At 48.6% G+C, this 20909-nt stretch overlaps 1 protein-coding gene across 1 annotated transcript in view; it reads right to left on the reverse strand.

The window, feature by feature from the left end:
• tcaim (T cell activation inhibitor, mitochondrial) overlaps positions 1-20909 on the reverse strand; it is a gene marked incomplete at its 5' end in the record, with an annotated part of 29363 nt that continues 8454 nt past the window's right edge. Inside the window, 7 exons of the mRNA XM_038808491.1 lie at positions 1-2825; positions 6665-6796; positions 8057-8289; positions 8820-8911; positions 10611-10708; positions 12878-13000; positions 20170-20419. Of these exons, the coding sequence (XP_038664419.1) occupies positions 2600-2825; positions 6665-6796; positions 8057-8289; positions 8820-8911; positions 10611-10708; positions 12878-13000; positions 20170-20419 (1154 nt within the window). The remainder of the gene's footprint in view (positions 2826-6664; positions 6797-8056; positions 8290-8819; positions 8912-10610; positions 10709-12877; positions 13001-20169; positions 20420-20909) is intronic.

Consider the following 20909-nt stretch of genomic DNA (forward strand, 5'->3'; position numbering starts at 1 on the left):
CCCGGAGGAAACTCACGCAGACACGGGGAGAGCGTGCAGACTCCGCACAGACAGTGACCCATGCTGGGAATCGAACCCGGGTCACTGTCGCTGTGAAGCACCAGTGCTAACCATTGTGCTACCGTGCCACCCATAAAACTGGCACAAAACAGGGCATGCCTGACACATTATCTTTTCAGGGGTAATGATGGTGGTGGTAATGTCACTGGTCTGATAATCCAGAGACGCAGACCATCACTCCACAGAAACCGGTGGCATTTAAATTCAATTAATAAATGAATATAAATCTAGTCTCAGTAATGGCGACCATGAAACTATCATTGATTGCTGTAAAACCCCACCTGGTTCACTAATGTCCTTTAGGGGAGGAAATCGGTCATCTTTACGCGGTCTGGCCTACATGTGACACCAGACCCTCAGCAATGTGGCTGAGATGGCCTAGAAAGCCACCAAAGTTTAAGGTGAGCTAGTGATGGGTAACAAATGTAGGCCCAGCCAGCGGTACCAACTCCCAGAACAAAGAAAAATAAATTGGTCAACCCACTTTAGCACACAACATTTCTAAAGCACCTTCCCCGGGCCAACAAAATACTGTCTGGATGTGTAGAGACTGTTGTGATCTGACAAACAGCTGTGTGATAATGAGCAGATAATTGGTTTTTAATATTAACATTGGGGAGAATGCCCTTCCCACATTGGACCTGGGATCTTCTGAGATCCATCTGAGAGGGCAGATGAGGCATTGGTTTAAAGGTACATTTGTCAGGGACATATTCAGACACAATGTATGCACATATTAAATTACAGTTCACATTTATTTCAGTCTGAAACAATTTCTAAAAGTGCGCTTCCCATTTTGAGGTTATTCCAGAAAGGCTGGCATCAGACGTGGCTCAGGGGGCAACACTCTCTCCTGTCAGAATGTTGCGGTTTCACGTCCCACTCCGGGGCCTCAGCACAAATATCAAGGCTGATGCTCCAAGGGAGTGCTGCACTGTCACACATCTTTCAGATCAGAGCTTGAATTAAGACCCAGTCTACCCACTGAGGTGGGTGTAACAGGTGTCACTAAGTCAAAGAGCCAACATTTATCTTTTAAATCAGCATCAAATTAACACATTGCTGTTGGTGGGGGCGTATTTCGGGCCAATTGGCTGCCTCACCTTTTACATTAGACCAGTTAGCGCCATCCAATAACTGGCTGTAAAGTGGCGTATTGAGGACATCTTGAGGTGGTGAAAGCTGCTCTTGGAATTCACACCTTTTTCGGGGTTGTAATTAGCACCATTGACAGACATTTCCAAGATGATCTATCGGAGTGACTGGTCTCTGTGCCTCCCTTCCGCCATTGCCCTTGGCACCAAGCTCAACACAGGCCGGGGATCAAACATGGTTGTTCACTGAATCAGCTGTCTAATAAAGTTGGCATTGGGCCTTCATTCTATTGGTATGGGCGCTCTTTCCAATCCAGCACCTCCATGTTCTGGGTTTTAAAAAACATATTCCATGTCTGAGTACGCTGCAGGATTTAGATCCACTGCTCTCAATATTCCTGAAACCTTCCAGCTTGGGTGGCAGTGGTGGAGGTAGGAATTAAAAGATAAATCGTTATCAAAATTAGTTGCACTCATCAAAGTGATTAGCTGTGGCGTTACAAATTATTTCTAAGATTGCTTTGTGGTGAATGGGTAGCTCCCTGCCTTCCAGCCAGAAGATCCATATTTAATTCCCACCCCTGGACGGCATAGTGGTTAGCACTGATGCCTCACAGCACCAGAGACCAGGGTCCGATTCTGACCTTGGGCGACTGTGCGGAGTCTGCATGTTCTCCCGTGTCGGCGTGGGTTTTCTCCGGGTGCTCCGGTTTCCTCCCACAGTCCAAAGATGTGCAGGTTAGGTGGATTGGCTGTGATAAAATTGCCCCTTAGTGTCCAGTGATGTGCAGATTAGGTGGGGTTACAGCAATAGGGCGGGGCAGTTTGCCAGGGTAGGATGCTCTTTCACAGGATCGATGCAGACACGATGGTTCGAATGCAGTGCAGAAGCACTGTTGGAATTCTGTCCTATGCCCACGGAAGATGCGTTCCTAATGAGTGTTAGCCTGTAAATCCATCAACACATGCAGGTGAGAAGAGTGAGAGATTCCTGGTCAGCTATGGAAAGAAAATTGAAGCCTCTGCTCTCACTATCCAAGGCTACAACATGCAGGTAAAGTGGGCGTTGCTGCAACACCTTGGCCTGTGTGGCGTATAAACTGAGCGTGGGGCTGTGGGCCAAGTGATCTGTTCCTGTGCAGAATAAACGTCATTGAGTAACGGGACAATGAAGAACCAGGTAAAAGGAGAGACCGCGAGAGTAAATGGTGGGGCTGCTCACATCTCGCATTGGCAAATTTCTATGTGTATATCACTGTAATTCACGCAGGTTGTTTACAGTTCTCTCACGATAATTCAGGATTCCCCAGTCCTGGCGTGAGCTACAGTTCGATAAAGTCGCAGACCCAAAACCCCCAGATCCATGCACGGGGTCAGTTCACATTGATCCAGCTGTGACTCCAGAGATCAGCAACAATCAAGTCTCCTTTTGCTGTTGTCCACGGTTATTGTTTCCAGTCCCAAGGTACAAACAAGTCACCATCCTGCAGCACTGAATAGAAATGAGAAATACACAGGTGCATCCCTCGCAACTCACAGACGTGTCCTTCCAGCAGTCTCTGACAACACCGCACCATTTGTTCACTGGACACACTGGGCTCCTTATACAGTCTCTCAAGTCCATATTTTTCTGTGCAATCACTGATCAGTTTCTTCTGTTCCACTTCCAATCTAATTGGATAAAAAAAATAAACATCCATTCATTTCAACCTCGCTGGAAAATCGCTGAAATGTTAATAATGTCTGCTGTTATCAATCAGCCAGAAAGTACAGGTGATAACGAGATACGCTGGGAGCTGTGGAACTGCAGATCAATTTATCCCACTTCACGGTATCGATCTCTCGCTCTCAGATTCTCTGTTATTTTGGAGAACGTGCTGGATTTACACATTATTTTCCCATCAAACCCAACACAGAAATTTAGGGCTGATGATTAACAGCGCAGGTGTCCCATTAACAATGAGATCATGAATAAAACGGCAATCAACCTCCCTGGCCCAGAAAGGGAACAATTTAAACTATAATACTAAAGTAAAGTAGGGACAACATGGTAGCACAGTGGTTAGCTCAGTTGCTTCACAGCTCCAGGGTCCCAGGTTTGATTCCCGACTTGGGTCACTGTCTGTGCGGAGCCTGCACGTTCTCCCCGTGTCTGTGTGGGTTTCTTCCGGGTGCTCCGGTTTCCTCCCACAGTCCAAAGATGTGCAGGTTAGGTGGATTGGCCATTCTAAATTGCCTTATTGTCCAAAAAAAAGGTTAAGTGGGGTTACTGGGTTACGGGGATAGGGTGGAGGTGTGGGCTTGGGTAGGGTGCTCTTTCCAAAGGCCGGTGCAGACCTGATGGGCCGAATGGCCTCCTTCTGCACTGTAAATTCTATGATTCTATGATAAAATCCTGCTGATGCTGGAAATGTGAAATAAAAACAGAAAAATGCTAGAAATACTCAGCATGTCAGGCAGATCTGAGGAGGGAGAAAATTAACATTTCAGGTCAGTGCTCTTTCATCAGTAGAATTTAATTCGCTCGGTTCCAATCCTTCGGACAGTGAATTAATGCTAGAAATTTTACAAATTTTTAGCAATGTTTCTTATTTTTTCTCTCTCTTAATCCAATAGTTCTTTCCCTCTCTTTAGTTCTCTTTCTGGACCTGATCTGACTCTAATTGACCTGATTTCCTTTTCCACCTTCATTCTGAAACTATTCTGAAACCACAGGGATAAAGGAGGAACACTGTTGGTTCTGTCGTTCACTGAGGTCCCAGGTGCTCCATTCCTTCACTGCCCATTGCCAGTAAGTCAAAAGGACAAGAAATCTTTGAGCTGAAGTCTGAGGCAAAAGACTTAGCTAATGGGGCCCCACTCCAGCAACATTTCTCCCATTTACATCTTTTTTCCTTCCCATCGAATTTAAGGATTTTGGACATTAATGACGGTTTTCTTACACAATTATTTTCCTATCTTTTTGGTGTAGCCAGTAATTCCATCAATCTCACCTGCAATAACTGTTGATGTCAATGAGCTAATAATCAGCAGTGGGAATTCAGAAATACCGAACACAGCCAGCCCGTTACGTTGGCCCAGTTAATGACACTTCAGGAATGGGATTGAATATACACTGGATCTCGGTCAAAGGTTCGCAGGAAACGGACTCCAAAATCTCACCAACTTTTGACAGGATCAGAACAATTGTACCTGATTGGTCAGACCCTGCTCACAAATGTCCTTCACCCCCCCCCCCCCCCCAACAAACTCACCCTCTACTTTGTCGGGTGTGCCCTAATTTTAATAATAATAATCACTCATTGTCACAAGTAGGCTTCAATGAAGTTACTGTGAAAAGCCCCTAGTCGCCACATTCCAGCACCTGTTCGGGGAGGCCGGTACGGGAATTGAACCTATGCTGCTGCCTTGTGCTGTATTACAAGCAAGCTGTTTAGCCCACTATGCTAAACCAGCCCCTAATGCACCACCTTCAGCTGCATCAGCCCAGCCTCGCACACGAGGTTGAGGCATTCATCCTCCGCAGCACCTCAGACCACAACCCCCCATCCAGCTCCCTCACTGACCCCCCCTCCAGCTCCCTCACTGACACCCCCCCTCCACCTCCATCACTGACCCCCCCAGCTCCTTCACTGACACCCCCCCTCCAGCTCCATCACTGACACCCCCCCTCCAGCTCCCTCACTTACCCCCCCTCCAGCTCCATCACTGACACCCCACCTCCAGCTCCATCAATGACCACCCCTCCAGCCAGCTCCATCAATGACCACCCCTCCAACTCTATCACTGACACCCCCCTCCAGCTCCATCACTGACACCCCCCCTCCAGCTCCCTCACTTACCCCCCCTCCAGCTCCATCACTGACACCCTCCCTCCAGCTCCATCAATGACCTCCCCCAGCTCCCTCACTGACACGCCCCTCCAGCTCCATCAATGACCCCCCCCAGCTCTCTCACTGACCCCCCCCCTCCAGCTCCCTCACTGACAGCCCCCCCTCCAGCTCCCTCACTGACACCCCCCCTCCAGCTCCCTCACTGACACCCCCCCTCCAGCTCCCTCACTGACACCCCCCCTCCAGCTCCCTCACTGACAGCCCCCCCTCCAGCTCCCTCACTGACACCCCCCCTCCAGCTCCCTCACTGACACCCCCCTCCAGCTCCCTCACTGACACCCCCCCCTCCAGCTCCCTCACTGACAGCCCCCCCCTCCAGCTCCCTCACTGACAGCCCCCCCTCCAGCTCCCTCACTGACACCCCCCCTCCAGCTCCCTCACTGACAGCCCCCCCTCCAGCTCCATCACTGCCACCCCCCCTCCAGCTCCATCACTGACACCCCCCCTCCAGCTCCCTCACTGACAGCCCTCCCTCCAGCTCCATCAATGACCCCCCCTCCAGCTCCCTCACTGACACCCCCCCTCCAGCTCCATCACTGACACCCCCCACTCCAGCTCCCTCACTGACCCCCCCCCCCCTCCAGCTCCCTCACTGATAGCCCCCCCTCCAACATCGAGAAAGGCGGCGACACCGGAAAAACCTTCTTTCCAAAGTCCCGCATCTGCAGATACACAAGGGCTCTCTCCACCCCGCGGAATCCCAGCTTCTCCATCAACTCTGCACTGTAACACTCTGATTGTCTGATAAACAGCAACTTCATAGAATCATAGAAGTTACAGAGCAGAAGGAGGCCATTCGGCCCACTGTGTCTGCACCGGCCCTTGGAAAGAGCACCCTACTTAAGCCCACACCTCCACCCTATCCCTGTAACCCAGTGACCCCACCTAACCTTTTGAACAGTTAGTGGCAATTTATCATGGCCAATGCACCTAACCTGCACATCCTTAGACTGTGGGAGGAAACCGGAGCATTCGGAGGAAGCCCAAGCAGACACGGGGAGAAAGTGCAGACTCCACACAGACAGTCACCCGAGGCTGGAATGGAACCCAGAGTAATGTTCATGTCGGATGGCCTGATTTATTACAAGAACACTTGTAGCTAAAGCTATAAACGATTTATTAACATTAACCGTGGAAAAACTATATACAAGACAACAGATGAAAAACAGTAAAATCATGCCAAGCAACCTCTCTCTTCAACTTCCTCCAGCCAGTCTGAGGTCAGCTGACTTTAAGATTCACATATACTAGTGAGACTCCTAGTGGTCAATCAGTGAATTACAGCATAATTGTGATATCACTATACCCAGGACCCTGGAACTGTGAGGCAGCAGTGCTAACCCCTGTGCCACTGTGCTGAATGGCCTGTTTCTGTACATAGATTTTATGCAAATCAATAAATAGTCAAGTATTACAAACCATTCCAGTTTTAATTCTAGTTAAAATTACACATTTCTTTATGAGCACAATTAACGTGGATTTAGCCATTTCCCAGTCCTTCTGTGAATTCCCCTCATCTACAAAAACCACGTGAAAGAGCAGCCTGTAAAAGCCAGACCCTGTTTAATTGCCACCGTCTTTACTGCAACATGTACTTGGTAAGAATCAGTCACTTACTCCTGCTCTCTCCTCAGGCAGGTCCTGGCTCTTTGTGAATGAGCGAGAATAAACCGCTGCAGGACGGTCAGGTCACAGGTGACTGGCACGCTCAGCTGGCCCGTTCGCAGGAGGCTGGGAGCAGAAGAGTGACTGGAATAACAGAACAGCACGGTTTAGTGGCAGCAATGGAGGGGCAGGAAAAAGTGGAAATCTCTCCTTGCCTTTCACAAATTTATGACGTCTCCAGCTGTTTCCCACCCTGAGCCACACTGTACAAAGTCCAGTCATTGTTGTAATGCAGGAACACAGCTGGCAGTTCTGCACAGCAAGATCCCACCAACAGCAATGTGATAATGACCAGGTCATCAGTTTTTGTGATGTCGATTGAGTGGTAAATATTGTCCAGGACACTGGGGAGAGGTCCCCTGTCACCTTCAAACAATGACATCTATAATGTCCAACTCTCCCACCTGTTAAACACTTCTCCCAACTTTGGCTCCCATTACCGACATGAATAGGTGTCAGGATAGAGATCGAGGTTAGTAACATGACTCATGTTTCTCCTCTCATTGGCCAGGATTGCTTTCAACCATTCAAACTTGGGTTTTATTGAAATTTGTGGGAATTAAACCTCACATTGGAAAATGCAATAACTACTAACATGGATGGCACGGTGGCATAGTGGTTAGTACTACTGCCTAACAGCACCAGGAACCCGGGTTCAATTCTGGCCTCGAGTGACTGTCTGTGTGGAGTTTACACTTTCTCCCCGTGTCTGCGTGGGTTTCCTCCGGGTGCTCCGGTTTCCTCCCACGGTCCAAGGCTGTGGAGGTTAGGTGGGGTTATGGGGATAGGATAGAGGGAGTGGGTCTAGGTGCTCTTTCAGAGGATCGGCCTCCTTCTGCATTGTAGGAATTCTGCGATTCTTTGATAATTGAGACACCGAGTATTTAATATCAGTATTTAAAAGCTATGAAAATGAATGCATTTCCTACAAGAGGTTTCTCTCAGTGGAAGTCAAGTCGTTAATAACACAAATTCAACAAACTTGGAGCTAAATACAACTCAAAGGCCAAGGGCCTGATTGAGTGACTCTCGTTCTCAGATATGGCTGGTCAAATCATCAATGGATTGTCCAGAGAACCCGCCCACTTCATCGTTGCATCCCCAAACACAGAGAAGCCACATTCCACAGCATCACCAATGTACAATATACAGGGTGTACAATAGGCAGCTTGAATTCAGTGCCTTGCTATTTTGTTGGCCCAATTCTGCTTGAGCGTAGCATCAACAAGTGAGTGAGCCACCGGGGAGGGTTTCATGTTCAGAGACACAAGCACAACATTCCCTTCCTCCTGTGTGGCTTCACTCACTCATTGACCAGAAAGAGCTACTGAGGGAATTACTCACTTTTCCAGAATTATTTGCAGCCCTTTTAGACTCCGTGGGTGGAAGAGAGGTTGAGTGACAGTCACATTCTGATGGAAGGTCTTTAACATCCTGTAATAATCCTCAAGCATCAAGGTTGGCTGAAGGTCCTCATTATAAATTAACTCGACGTCGCCCAGAAGGTAGCTGGTCCTCTCTTTCAACACAGAAAGGTGGCTGTGAAGATCAGAGTAGAAGGGCAGCCTCTCCAATAGCTTCAAGTAATAACAGATTAAATGTTTACTGCACTACTACGTGGTGAATAATTCCACACCTTAAACATTTTACAGATGCCCTTGTTACCTCTGGGCTGGACAATCCCCAAACTCTCCTGGCCAGCATCTTCCACTTCTGTTCCATCCTCTTCGACTCATCCAAAACTCTGCCCAAGTTGTCCCAAGTCCCATTCACCCATGGCCTCCTGTGCTTGCTGACATCCACTGGCTCCCAGTCTGGAGGTGCTCTTTTTCAAAATCGCACCCTCGAATCCATACATGGTCTCGCTCCCTCCCTATCCCCGTAATCACCTCCGGACCTACAGTTCTCCGTGATCTCTGGCCACTTAAGCACCCCCGATTTCCTTCAATCCACCACTGGCGGCCGTGCCTTCAGCTGCCTGGACCTGAGCTCAGGAATCCCCGAAACGTTGACCAGAGCAAACGATCTAACTGTTCGTGTCAATATATTAAATATAAAAAGGTATGTATTTTCCTAAAGTGTTGTCTTCACCGTTAATTTCACTTACTTTTCTCCAGTGATGGTGGACATCCACTGTCCCCAACATAATCTGCCCATCTGCGTTCATTCCGGAGTTTTCCCCAAAGATTAGAGTACACCCTGTGAAGGGAACAACCAAACGCAGAGGGAGTGAAAGGTTTGCTTCAACATTCAAACTGTAGAAGATACATCACAGAGTTCCATTGCAAAGTGGTCAGGCCCTCACTGGGGGTTCAGTCCTGGACCTCACACCTCAGGAAGGAGGGATTAGCCTTGGAGGGGAAGCAGCACGGATTCATCAGGATGATCGCAGTATTAAATTGGTTAAATTGCGAGGACACGTTGTACATACTAATCTTGTGTTTCTTCAAATACCCTCCCTGCAAAAGACATGCTGTTAGGTGAATTGGACATTCTGATTTCTCCCTCTGTAACTCAAACAGGCGCCGGAGTGTTGGGTTAGAGAGTTCTCTGTTCCACATTATTCATTCCCCTGTTTCTGACTGTAAGGGACCTACATTTATCTTCACCAATCTTTTTATTTTCACATACCTATAGAAACTTTACAGTCAGTTTTTACGGCCCTGTAAACTCACTCTCGTACTCTATTTTCCCCTTCTTAATCAATCCCTTGTCCTTTTTGCTGAATTCTAAACTGTTCCTAATTCCCAGGTCTGTTGTTTTTTTTTGTGGCCAATTTGTATGCCTCTTCCTTGGATCAAATACTGTCTCTAATTTCCGTTGTAAACCATGGTTTGGCTACCTTTGGCGTTTTACTTTGGTGCCAGACAGGAATAATCAATTGTTGTACTTCCCCCATGCGCTTCTTAAATATTTGCGATTGCCTATCCACTGTTATCCCTTAAACTAACATTTCCCAATCCATCACAGCCAACTCGCACCTCACACCATCGTAAATTCCTTTTATTTAGATTCAGGACCCTAGTCTCAGAATCAACTATATCAATCTCCAACTAGATGAAGAATTCTATCATATTATGGTCGCTCATCCCTAAGGGGCCCTCACCCAATTAGATTGACAATGATTCTGTTCTCATCACACAGTACCCAGTCTCGGATGGCCTATTCTCTAGTCAGCTCCTCAACATATTGATCCAGAAACACTCCAGGAATTCCTCCTCTTCCTGAATTCTGAATACCCTTGGATGTTCAGTTCCCGTCCTTGGTCACCCTGCAGCCATGTCTCTGTAATCCTGAGTATATCATACACGTTTGAATTCATTTGCGCGATTAATTCATCCACTTTATGGCAAATGTTCTGTGCGTTAACCACAAAGCCTTAAGGCTGGTCTTTTTACTTGTCCTGTAGGATAGGAGCAAAAGGCAAGAAGGGGAATAAGAAAAGTGATAGGCAGAGAAATCAAGGGTCCGAATCAAACAATATTTTTCACTGTGACCCTGCTTGATTCTGACCCTTGATTTCTCTGCCTATCACTTTTCTTATTCCCCTTCTTGCCTTTTGTTCCGATCCTTGATTCCCCTTCTACGACTCCTTGTATAGGCCCAGCCCCATGCCATTTAGTTTAAACCCTCCCCAACTACTCGAACAAATACTCCGCCACGACATCAGTCCAGGTCCTGCCCAGGGAAAACCCGTCTAGTTGTACTGGTCTCACCTCCACTAGAGCCGGTCCCAATGTCCCAGGAACTTGTCCAGGAAAGTTAGATTCTGCTAAGCCATGAAATCAAATGACGTCAATGTAACGAGGCTAAAGATGGTGTGCAGGATGAGCTTCTTTTGGGGTTTTACTTGTGTGCCAGATATCTGCTGTGAACATGTGTTTATTAGAGGACAAACCTTTGACATTGCACAACACTGGAGAGTTCTGCTTGGCAAAGCGAGAGAGGCTGTGAAGTTGGCTACATCGATGAGCTACTCCCCAAGTTCTCTGCCATCTAGACCAGGAACAGAATTAAAACCAAGTTACCCAGGATAGACTTTAGTCTACACACGAGAATTGAGAAATATTTCTGAGGCTTGTTGGATACCAATGTGAGAAACGGCATTTATATGTTTTGCTGTGAACAATCTGGTGCCAGTGAGCACCAGACAGTCTCACTTCCTCTGAGTGTAAAGGTGCTGGGTTCAATGTCCATCCGAGGGACCTCAGCACAAAATCCATTCTGACACTCCCAGTGCAACGCTGAGGGAGTGCTACACTGCCAGAGGGTCCACCTTTCAGTTAGGACATTAATCCAAGGCCCCACCTTCCCCCTCAGATTGATGTAAAATATTCCACGGTCAATATTTCAAATAAAATAATTGTTACTGCTGCAATTAAAGGAATCATTTGACTAAATGTGTGCAACGTAATGTACACGGTGACCCTTAGTAACCGGGTGGGATTCACAGCGTGCGGTTACAACAACGATCTGCATTCATTTCGAACCTTAATGCGGTTACATGTCCCAAGGATATCCTTTAAAGGATTGCTAACAACAAAATCTGACACTGAGTCACAAAAGGGGTTTGAGGACAGATACTATAACCATGGTGAGAGGTAGGTTATCAGGCCTGAATTAAAGGAGAGGCAGGTAGCAGGCAGAGGTTTAGGGAGGGTTTAGAGTTTAAGAGGCCAGGCAGCTGAATGGCAGAGTCACCAAGGTTGGTGCAAGGGTAGGGGTGGCATGGCGGCAGAGTGGGTTAGCACTGCTGCCTCACAGTGCCAGGAACCCCGTTTCAATTCCGGCCTTGGGGGACTGCATGGTCTCTGCCCTTTCTCCCATGTACGCGTGGGTTTCCACCGGGTGCTCCAGTTTCCTCCCACAGTCCAAAGATGTGCAGGTTAGGTGGATTGGCCATGCTAAATTACCCCTTTGTGTCCAAAAGTAATGTGGGGTTACGGGGATAGGGTGGGGCAGTGGGGCCTGGGTAGGGTGCTCTTTCAGAGGGTCAGTGCAGACTTGATGGATCGAATGGCCTCCTTCTGCACTGCAGGGATTCAATGGATTTCTATCAATTTAAGTTAGGCGTGCTTAAGAGGTCAGAACTGGAGGAATGCAGAGAAACTGCAGGGTTGTGGGATTGGAGATTATAGAGATAGGGTGGAGGAGATTATAGAGATAGGGTGGAGGAGATTATAGAGATAGGGTGGAGGAGGTTATAGAGATAGGGTGGAGGAGGTTATAGAGATAGGGTGGAGGAGGTTATAGAGATAGGGTGGAGGAGGTTATAGAGATAGGGTGGAGGAGGTTATAGAGATAGGGTGGAGGAGGTTATAGAGATAGGATGGAGGAGGTTATAGAGATAGAGTGGAGGAGGTTATAGAGATAGGGTGGAGGAGGTTATAGAGATAGGGTGGAGGAGGTTATAGAGATAGGGTGGAGGAGGTTATAGAGATAGGGTGGAGGAGGTTATAGAGATAGGGTGGAGGAGGTTATAGAGATAGGGTGGAGGAGGTTATAGAGATAGGGTGGAAGAGGTTATAGAGATAGGGTGGAGGAGGTTATAGAGATAGGGTGGAGGAGATTATAGATAGGGTGGAGGAGATTATAGAGATAGGGTGGGGTGAGGCCATGGATGTGTTTGAAAACAGGGATGAGAATTTTGAAATCGGAGTATTGTCGGATTGGGAGTTAGTCTGGGAGAGTGAACACAGTGGGTGATACGCACTGGGTGCCAAGCTTGGATACAAACAATGGTTTTCGTCACAAAAGATGGGAGATCGGGAAGCGAGAGTTTGACCAGGAAAGCTCTGGAATAGCCGACTGTGGATGTAACAAAAGCATGGATGAGTGTTTCAGCAGTGGGTAGGCTGTGCCCTGGGCAGAGTGCGGAGATGTTACAGGGGTGGAAGCAGGTGGGCTTGCTGATGGGAAACGGTGTGGGGCAGCAGCTCAGCCGGGGTCAAATGGACCACGGAGGTCACTGACAGTCTGCTTCAGCCTCAAAATGTACAGCGTCATTGATCCGAACCGGGTTAAAGATGCACAAAAACCAGCAAGGAGTGGGTCTCTGAGCAACGGTGCTAATCAATACCCTACGTCATTTCACACCCATTTAGCACTCCCAAAAATCACATACATGACTTTCTTTCACATCTAACCTCCTTTTAGCACCAATACCTGATATCGTTTATTTCCAGTCGCTGACAAAGTTCTGTTTTTAAGCGAACAAGCTCATCCCTCAGTGGAATACTAACAGATAACCTCTCAGAGGCAGATGCTCGGTTTTTATGCAGCCACAACCTGCAAAGTGAATATTAACATCAGTTTGTCATCATTACTCTCCCAACAGGATCTCTGCTTTCTTCAAAACTGTCCCGGAACTAATAAAAAACAGAGTAGAATTTAGCTCCTACATCGATCAGAGGGAATTAACAGACCACGTAACCAGAACCATCACAAGGGCAGCACGGTAGCACAGTGGTTAGCACAGTTGCTTCACAGCTCCATGGTCCCAGGTTCGATTCCCGGATGGGTCACTGTCTGTGCGGTGTCTGCACGTTCTCCCCGTGTCTGCGTGGGTTTCCTCCGGATGCTCCGTATTCCTCCCACGGTCCAAAGGTGTGCAGGTTAGGCGGATTGGCCATGATAAATGGCCCTTCGTGTCCAAAAAGTGTAAGTGGGGGTTACAGGGATAGGGTAGATATGTGGGCTTGAGTGGGGTGTCCTTTGTAAGGGCCGGTGCAGACTCGATGGGCCGAATGGTCTCCTTCTGCACTGTAAATTCTATGATCACCCTGTACAAATCACAGCATTATCAGCTTCAACACAACATTCGCTGATCACTTCGTTGCTGTCTTTATTTGCAAAAGAACGACAGTGGCTAGCACTGCTGCCTCATAGTTCCAAGTACCCAGGATCAATTTCGGCCTCGGGTGACTGTCTGTGTGGAGTTTGCATTTTCTCCCCGTGTCTGCGTGGGTTTCCTCCGGGTGCTCCAGTTTCCTCCCACAGTCCAAAGATGTGCAGGTTAGGTGGATTGGTCATGCTAATAGAATGCCCCTTAGTTTTGGCCACCTACCAGTTGATCATGGGAGGAGATTTTACCTGTGCCCTGGAGCCGAGGGTGGATAGATCGAGCCCCAGGTCGATGGGTAGGGTACGGATGGCAAGGGAGCTGGGTGGATTTATGGAGAGAATGGGTATGGTGGCCCCATGGCGCTTTCAGAACCCAAGGGGAAGGAAGTATTCCTTCTTTTCCCACATCTATAAAGGTGTATTCGGGGATTGATTACTTTGTAGTAAGTCGAGAGATTTTGGTTGGGGTGGAGGGGGCAGAGTATGTGGGGATAGTTATCGTGGACCATGCGCCCCACTGGCTGGCGATTCGGTTCAGATCAGGGACGAGAGCAGAGGTCGGGGTGGAGGTTTGACTCGGGGTTATTGGCAGATGGAGGTTTCTGTGATACGGTGCGGGCGGCGATTAAGGAGTATGTGGAGTTGAATCAGAATGGGGGAAGTGTCAGCAGGGGGTTTTGGGAAGCAATGCAGGCGGCGGTCCGGGAAGCGGGAGGGGGGGGAATTATTTTGTTTAAGGCCAGTGCAGATAGGGAAAGGAGGGAGGAACATGACCGCCTAGTGAGCGAGATAGTGGAGGTGGACAGGGAATATTCGAGGGTGCCCACCATGGAGGGATTGGCGAGGAGGATAACGTTGCAGGGGCAGTTTGACAGGCTGACAACAGGGAGGGCAGTAGGGCAACTCCGTAGGGCAAGAGGGATGCAATGCGAGTATGGGGAGAAGGCGAGCCGCATGCTGGTGCACCAGCTGCGGAGGCAGGCTGCGTCCAGGGCAATATTGAAGATCTGGACTGGGGCTGGGGATGTAGTGTCAGAGCCGGGGAAGATAAATGAGGCATTTAGGGAGTACTACCAGGGACTTTATGCGGCGGACCCAGGAGGAGAGGAGGGGGACATGGGGCGGTTTCTGGACGAGCTGGAATTTCCCCAGGTGGAGGAAGCAAAGACGCAGGGGTTGGAGGAGCCCCTGGGGCTGAGGGAGGTGCTGGATAGTATCACGGGTATGAAGTCGGGGAATGCCCCTGGGCCGGACAGGTACCCGGCACAATTTTATAAGGAATTTGCAGCGGACCTGGCACCACATCTGTTGGGGGCGTCTAATGAAGCACTGGAGAAGGGGGGAGTTGCCGGAGACGATGAAGCAGGCGGTAATTACACTAATCCCCAAAAAAGGGAAGGATCTGGTGGAATGTGGGTCGTACAGACCCATAACACTATTGAACATGGATGTGAAAGTATTGGCTAGGTTGTTGGCGGGGAGGATTGTGTCCCGGGGGTGGTTGCAGAAGATCAAACAGGCTTCGTGAAGGGCAGGCAGCTCGCGAGTAATATAAGGCGGCTGTTGAATGTGGTGATGAATCTGTCGAGAGCTCTGGTACCGGAGGTGGTGGTGTCCATGGACGCGGAGAAAGCATTTGATCAGGTGGAGTGGTGGTACTTGCTCGAAGCTTTGGGAAGGTTTGGGTTTGGGCCGAGATTTGTGGCATGGGTGCGGTTGCTGTATGTGGCACCAAGGGTGAGGACGAATTATATGAGCTCACAAAGCTTTGACGTACACGGCGGTACGAGGCAGGGGTGCCCGCTGTCGCCGCTGCTGTTTGCGCTGGCCATAGAGCCATTGGCGATGGCTCTCAGGGGGTCGGCAGAGTGGCAGTGGATAATGAGGGGACAGAGGGAGCATCGGGTCTCGCTCTATGCCGATGACATCTTGCTGTATGTTTCGGATCCGTTGGAGTATGGGAAGGATTATGGGCCTGTTGGGGAGGTTTGGAGGGTTCTCGGGATACAAGCTGAATGTAGGGAAAAGCGAAGTATTCTCAGTGAATGAGCTGGCACAGCGGGCTAATTTAGGGGGGATGCCATTTACGGTAGCGAGGGATAGGTTTAGGTACTTGGGGATTCAGGTAGCGAGGGAATGGACGGGGCTCCATAAGTGGAACTTAACGAACCTGGTGGAGGAGGCCAGGGAGGATCTTAAGAGGTGGGATACACTGCACTTAATGTTGGCTGGGAGGGTCCAAGTGGTGAAAATGAATATTCTGCCGAGGTTCTTGTTTATCTTTCAGGCTCTCCTGATCTTTATGCCAAAGGCCTTTTTTCGGAAAGTGGACACAATCATCTCTGACTTTGTATGGGCGGGAAAGGTGCCGAGGGTGGGGAGAACCCTGCGACAGAGGCAGAGGCAGCAATGGGGGTTGGAGTTGCCAAACGTGCTTCATTATTATTGGGCGGCGAATGTGGACAAGGTACGGCGGTGGTGGGAAGGAGAAGGGGTAGAGTGGGTTAGGATGGAGGAGGACGGCAGCATTACCAATGGCTCAGAGTAGGTATTCAGGGAGCCCAGTGGTGCAGTCCACGGTGAAGGTATGGAATCAGCTGAGGAGGCATTTTAGGGTGGAAGGGATGTCGGTGCTAACGCCACTGTGCGAGAATCATAGGTTTGAGGGGGGGGGGGATAGATAGTGTATACAGGAGGTGGAGGGGTGGGGCTGGTCAAGATGAGGGATTTGTATTTGGAGGAAGGGTTCGCCAGTCTGGAGGAGCTAAGGGAGAGGGTAGAGCTGCCGAGGGGTAGCGAGTTCAGGTATCTACAGGTTAGTAACTTTGCACGAAAGGTCTGGAAGGGGTTCCCTAGATTGCCGGGATACACCCTGCTGGAGCGACTGCTGCTTCTGGATGTGGAAGGGGAGGGAAGAATTGGGGATATATATAAGTGGCTAGAGGAGCAGGGAGGCGAACGGGTGGTGAAGATCAAGGAGAAATGGGAAGCGGAGTTGGGAATAGAGATCAATCGGGGAGTATGGAGTGAGGCACTGCGAAGGGTAAACGGGACCTCCTCTTGTGCAAGGATGAGCCTGATACAGTTCAAGGTGGTGCACAGGGTGCATATGACTCGGGCGAGAATGAGTGGGTTCTTTCAGGGGGTAGCAGATGAGTGTGAGAGGTGTGGGCGGGGCCAGCGAATCACGCGCACATGTTTTGGGGTTGTGAAAAATTGGGAAGATTCTGGGCGGGAGTGCTCGCGGTCTTAGCCAGGATAGTGGAGAAGGAGGTGGACCCGGACCCTTTGGTGGCGATATTTGGGGTTTCAGAGAAGCCGGAGCTCATGGAGAGGAGGAAGGCCGATGTCGTAGCCTTCGCCTCTCTGATTGCACGGCGGCGAATTTTGCTGGAGTGGCGGTCGGCATCGCCACCGGGGGTAGCAGCATGGTTGGGTGACCTGTATGACTTCCTGTGGTTAGAGAAGAAAAAGTATGAGTTAAGGGGCTCAGGAGGGGCGTTTGGGAAAAGGCGGGGGATGTTTGTGTGTGTGTGTGTGTGTGTGTATGTGTGTTGGGGGGTGAAAAAGGAGAAAAATCTGTACAAAGTGTATAGTTGATTGTTGGGAAGTATGTATCCCGGGGTGTTTATTTGCTGTAATCTGTTTTGATACAAGTTTGAATAAAATGCTTAAAAAAAAAGAATGCCCCTCAGTGTCACAAAGATGTGCAGGTTGGGTGGGGCTGGGGGGAGTGGGTCAAGGTAGGGTGCTCCTTCAGAGGGTCGGAGCAGACCCGATGGGCCGAATGGCCTACTTCTGCACTGTACGGAATCTACGATTCTATGAAAATATAGAGACGTATGAAAGTTTGCCGAAATTGCTTTTTCGCTTAACAAACGAAATGAAATAAAATGAAAATCGCTTATTGTCACGAGTAGGCTTCAATGAAGTTACTATGAAAAGCCCCTAGTCGCCACATTCCGGCGCTTGTTCGCGGAGGCTGGTATGGGAATTGAACCGTGCTGCTGGCTTGCCTTGGTCTGCTTTAAAAACCAGTGATTTAGCCCTGTGCTAAACCAGCCCCTGGCGATAGAATAACCCAAACTGAACGAGTATTAAAGTGCGGCTGTAGGAATCTCATGCCTGAAAGGATTGGGGAGGCAGGAAACAGATTCAAAAATACATTTTCAAAAGAGAATTAGATTGAGTACTTGAAAAGGAAACATTTGCAGGTTATGGGAAAGGGGAGAGTGAGACTAATTAAATAGTTATTTAAAAGAACCAGCACAGATGCTATGGACTGAATGGCCTCCTTCTGTCCTGGATGATTTCAATGTATATATTTTTTGCAACCTAATCCGTTAGTTTTCAAGAAACAAGTAGTTTAATTGGTCGCTGTTAGTAACTTCATGTCCCAAAGCAATGCATGGCCACTCCTGAAGTGCAGTCACCATTGTAATGTGCAAAACACGGCAGCCAATTTACACACAGAAAGATCCCACACAGAGCAATGTGACGATGACCGGATAATCTGCTTTTTGTGATATTGATTGAGGGATAAATATTGGATCGAACACGTGGGAGAACCCCACTTTTCCATTTCGAAATAGTCCCGTGGGAACTTTTACCTGCACCTGAGCTGGCTGATAGGGCCATGGTTTAATGTTTCATCCAAAAGACAGCGTGCTCCTCCGACTGGTGTAGTAACCGGAAGGCTTTGCTCAGTGGAATTCCACAGGGCTCGCTCGGCAGCGGATCCTTTGCTTTGCGTGGTATGTGGCAAAGACTTAGACCGCAACATAGGGGCCATGATTAAGAAATTTACAGATGATACAAAAGTTGGCTGTGTGGCTAATAGAGAAGAAGGAAGCTGGAGACTGCAGGTGCAACAAAGTAAAGTACAGCACAGGAACAGACCCTTAGGCCCTCCAAGCCTGCGCTGACCATGCTGCCCGTCTTAAACTAAAACCTTCTACACTTCCGGGGTCCATATCCCTCTATCCCCACCCCATTCATGTATTTGTCAAGATGCTCCTTAAACCTCACTATCGTCCCTGCTTCCACCACTTCCTCCGGCAGCGAGTTCCAGGCACCCATTGCGTAAAAAAACTTACCTCGTACATCTCCTCTAAACCTTGCCCCTCGCACCTTAAACCTATACCCCCTAGTAATTGACCACCCTACCCTGGGAAAAAGCCTCTGACTATCCAGGAAGATAGCAATGGAATGGTTAGGTGGGCAGAAAAATGGCAAATGAAATGCAGTCGGGAGAAACTGAGGTAATGCATTTAGGGAGGGTAAACAAGGCAGGAGAATACACAATAAATGGGAGAATACTGAGAATTGTAGGGGAAGAGAGCAACCTTAAGTGCATGCCCACAGATTGCTGAAGGTAATAAGACATTCATCAGCTGGTTAAGAAGGCTGATGGGATATTTGCCTTTATTAGATGTTGTACAGAATATAACAGCAGGGAGATTATGCTGGAACTGTATAAAACGCTCGTTTGATGACAGCTAGGGAGAACTGGGTACAGTTTTGGTCACCACATTACAGGAAGGATGTGATAGACCGGTACAGGGAGTTTTGCAATGATTTGGCCAGATATGGATAATTTTAGCAAATGAAAAGACTGGATAGGCTTTGGAACTGAGGAGGTTGAGGAGATTTAATTGAGGTGTATAAAATTATGAGGGTCAAAAGCAGTGGATAGGAAGGACCGATTCCAAACAGCAGAGTGGACAATAACCAGGGGGTATAGATTTAAAATGACTGGCAGAAGGGCGGCACGGTAGCACAGTGGTTAGCACTGTTGCCTCACGGCGACGAGGTCCCGGGTTCGATCCCGTCTCTGGGCCAGTGTCCGTGTGGAGTTTGCACATTCTCCCCGTGTTTGCGTGGGTTTCACCCCCACAACCCAACGATGTGCAGGGTAGGTGGATTGGCCACGCTAAATTGCTCATTAATTGAAAAAAAGAAATCGGAACTTCAAATATATTTTAAAATAATAAAGTGATTCGCAGAAAGATTCAAAGGGAGTTGAGAATTATTTTCTCCCAGAGGGTGGTGGAGATCTGGAACTCACTGCCTGAAAGGGTTGCAGAGGTGGGAACCCAGACAGAATTACTGATGTATATGTAGTTTGAGGTGCTGTAATCTGCAGGACTATGAACCACGAGCTGGACAGTCTATTCCAGTCAGCTCAGACACAATGAGCTGAAGGGCCTCCATTTGTGCCATAGATTTCAATTTTTCGATGATTGCAGCACTCCCTCAGTACTGACCCTCTGACAGTGCGGCACTCCCTCAGTACTGACCCTCTGACAGTGCAGCACTCCCTCAGTACTGACCCTCGGACAGTGCAGCACTCCCTCAGTACTGACCCTCTGACAGTGCAGCACTCCCTCAGTACTGACCCTCTGACAGTGCGGCACTCCCTCAGTACTGACCCTCTGACAGTGCAGCACTCCCTCAGTACTGACCCTCTGACAGTGCAGCACTCCCTCAGTACTGACCCTTTGACAGTGCAGCACTCCCTCAGTACTGACCCTCTGACAGTGCAGCACTCCCTCAGCAATAATCACAGCAACATTCACAACTTAAGTGAGATAAGCAATAACAGATTCTTGTACCCGAGAGCAGGTTCCATACGGACAGTGCAGTCCAACTCTTCCTCTGGGTCCCTGTAGCCAGTAAAGGAGTAGTAGGTCTTATCCCATCGGATAGGTCTACTGAATGGAAGGTTCCCATTTTGATGATCGAGGCCCTTGCCAACCTGGGAGTCCTGCACATGATCAGTGGATAAACTGCAGGATTTCAAGATTTTGACAACGGTACTGAGGAGGTCCTTGCTCTGTAGTGTGAAAGTGACTGCTCGGAACTCTGAAACAAATAGAATTGTCTTAATGGTTTCAGCTGGGTGTATGAATAGGAAAACAATTGTTAATGAATCTTTTTTTAAAAGACATAAAGTGGGCTAACTGCACCATAATGTGAAATGATAGAATGATATAGCACAGTAGGTGGCCTTTCGGCCCCTTGTGTGTGTACTTGCTGTTTGCAATTGGCTCCACACCCACTCCCTCCACTTTGCCCATTGCCCTGTAATTTTTCCCAATTCAAATATTGATCCAATTTCCTTTTGAAAGTTCCTACTAATCTGCTTCCATCACCCGTTCAGGCTTCCTGATCACAACAACTGATACACTCAGAGCTGAAGCTGTTCTGCTACCGTCACCTTTCACATCCCGCTAACATAGTCAAAGGCAGCAAAACAAGAGCAATAATTTGAATTTATATAATGCCTTTCACATTGTAGAATGTCCCAAGGTGCTTCTCAGGAGTGTGACCAAAGTTTGACCCTTAGCCACAG

The sequence above is a fragment of the Scyliorhinus canicula genome, chromosome 10 (genome assembly GCF_902713615.1).
Source record: "Scyliorhinus canicula chromosome 10, sScyCan1.1, whole genome shotgun sequence".
NCBI lineage: Eukaryota > Metazoa > Chordata > Chondrichthyes > Carcharhiniformes > Scyliorhinidae > Scyliorhinus > Scyliorhinus canicula.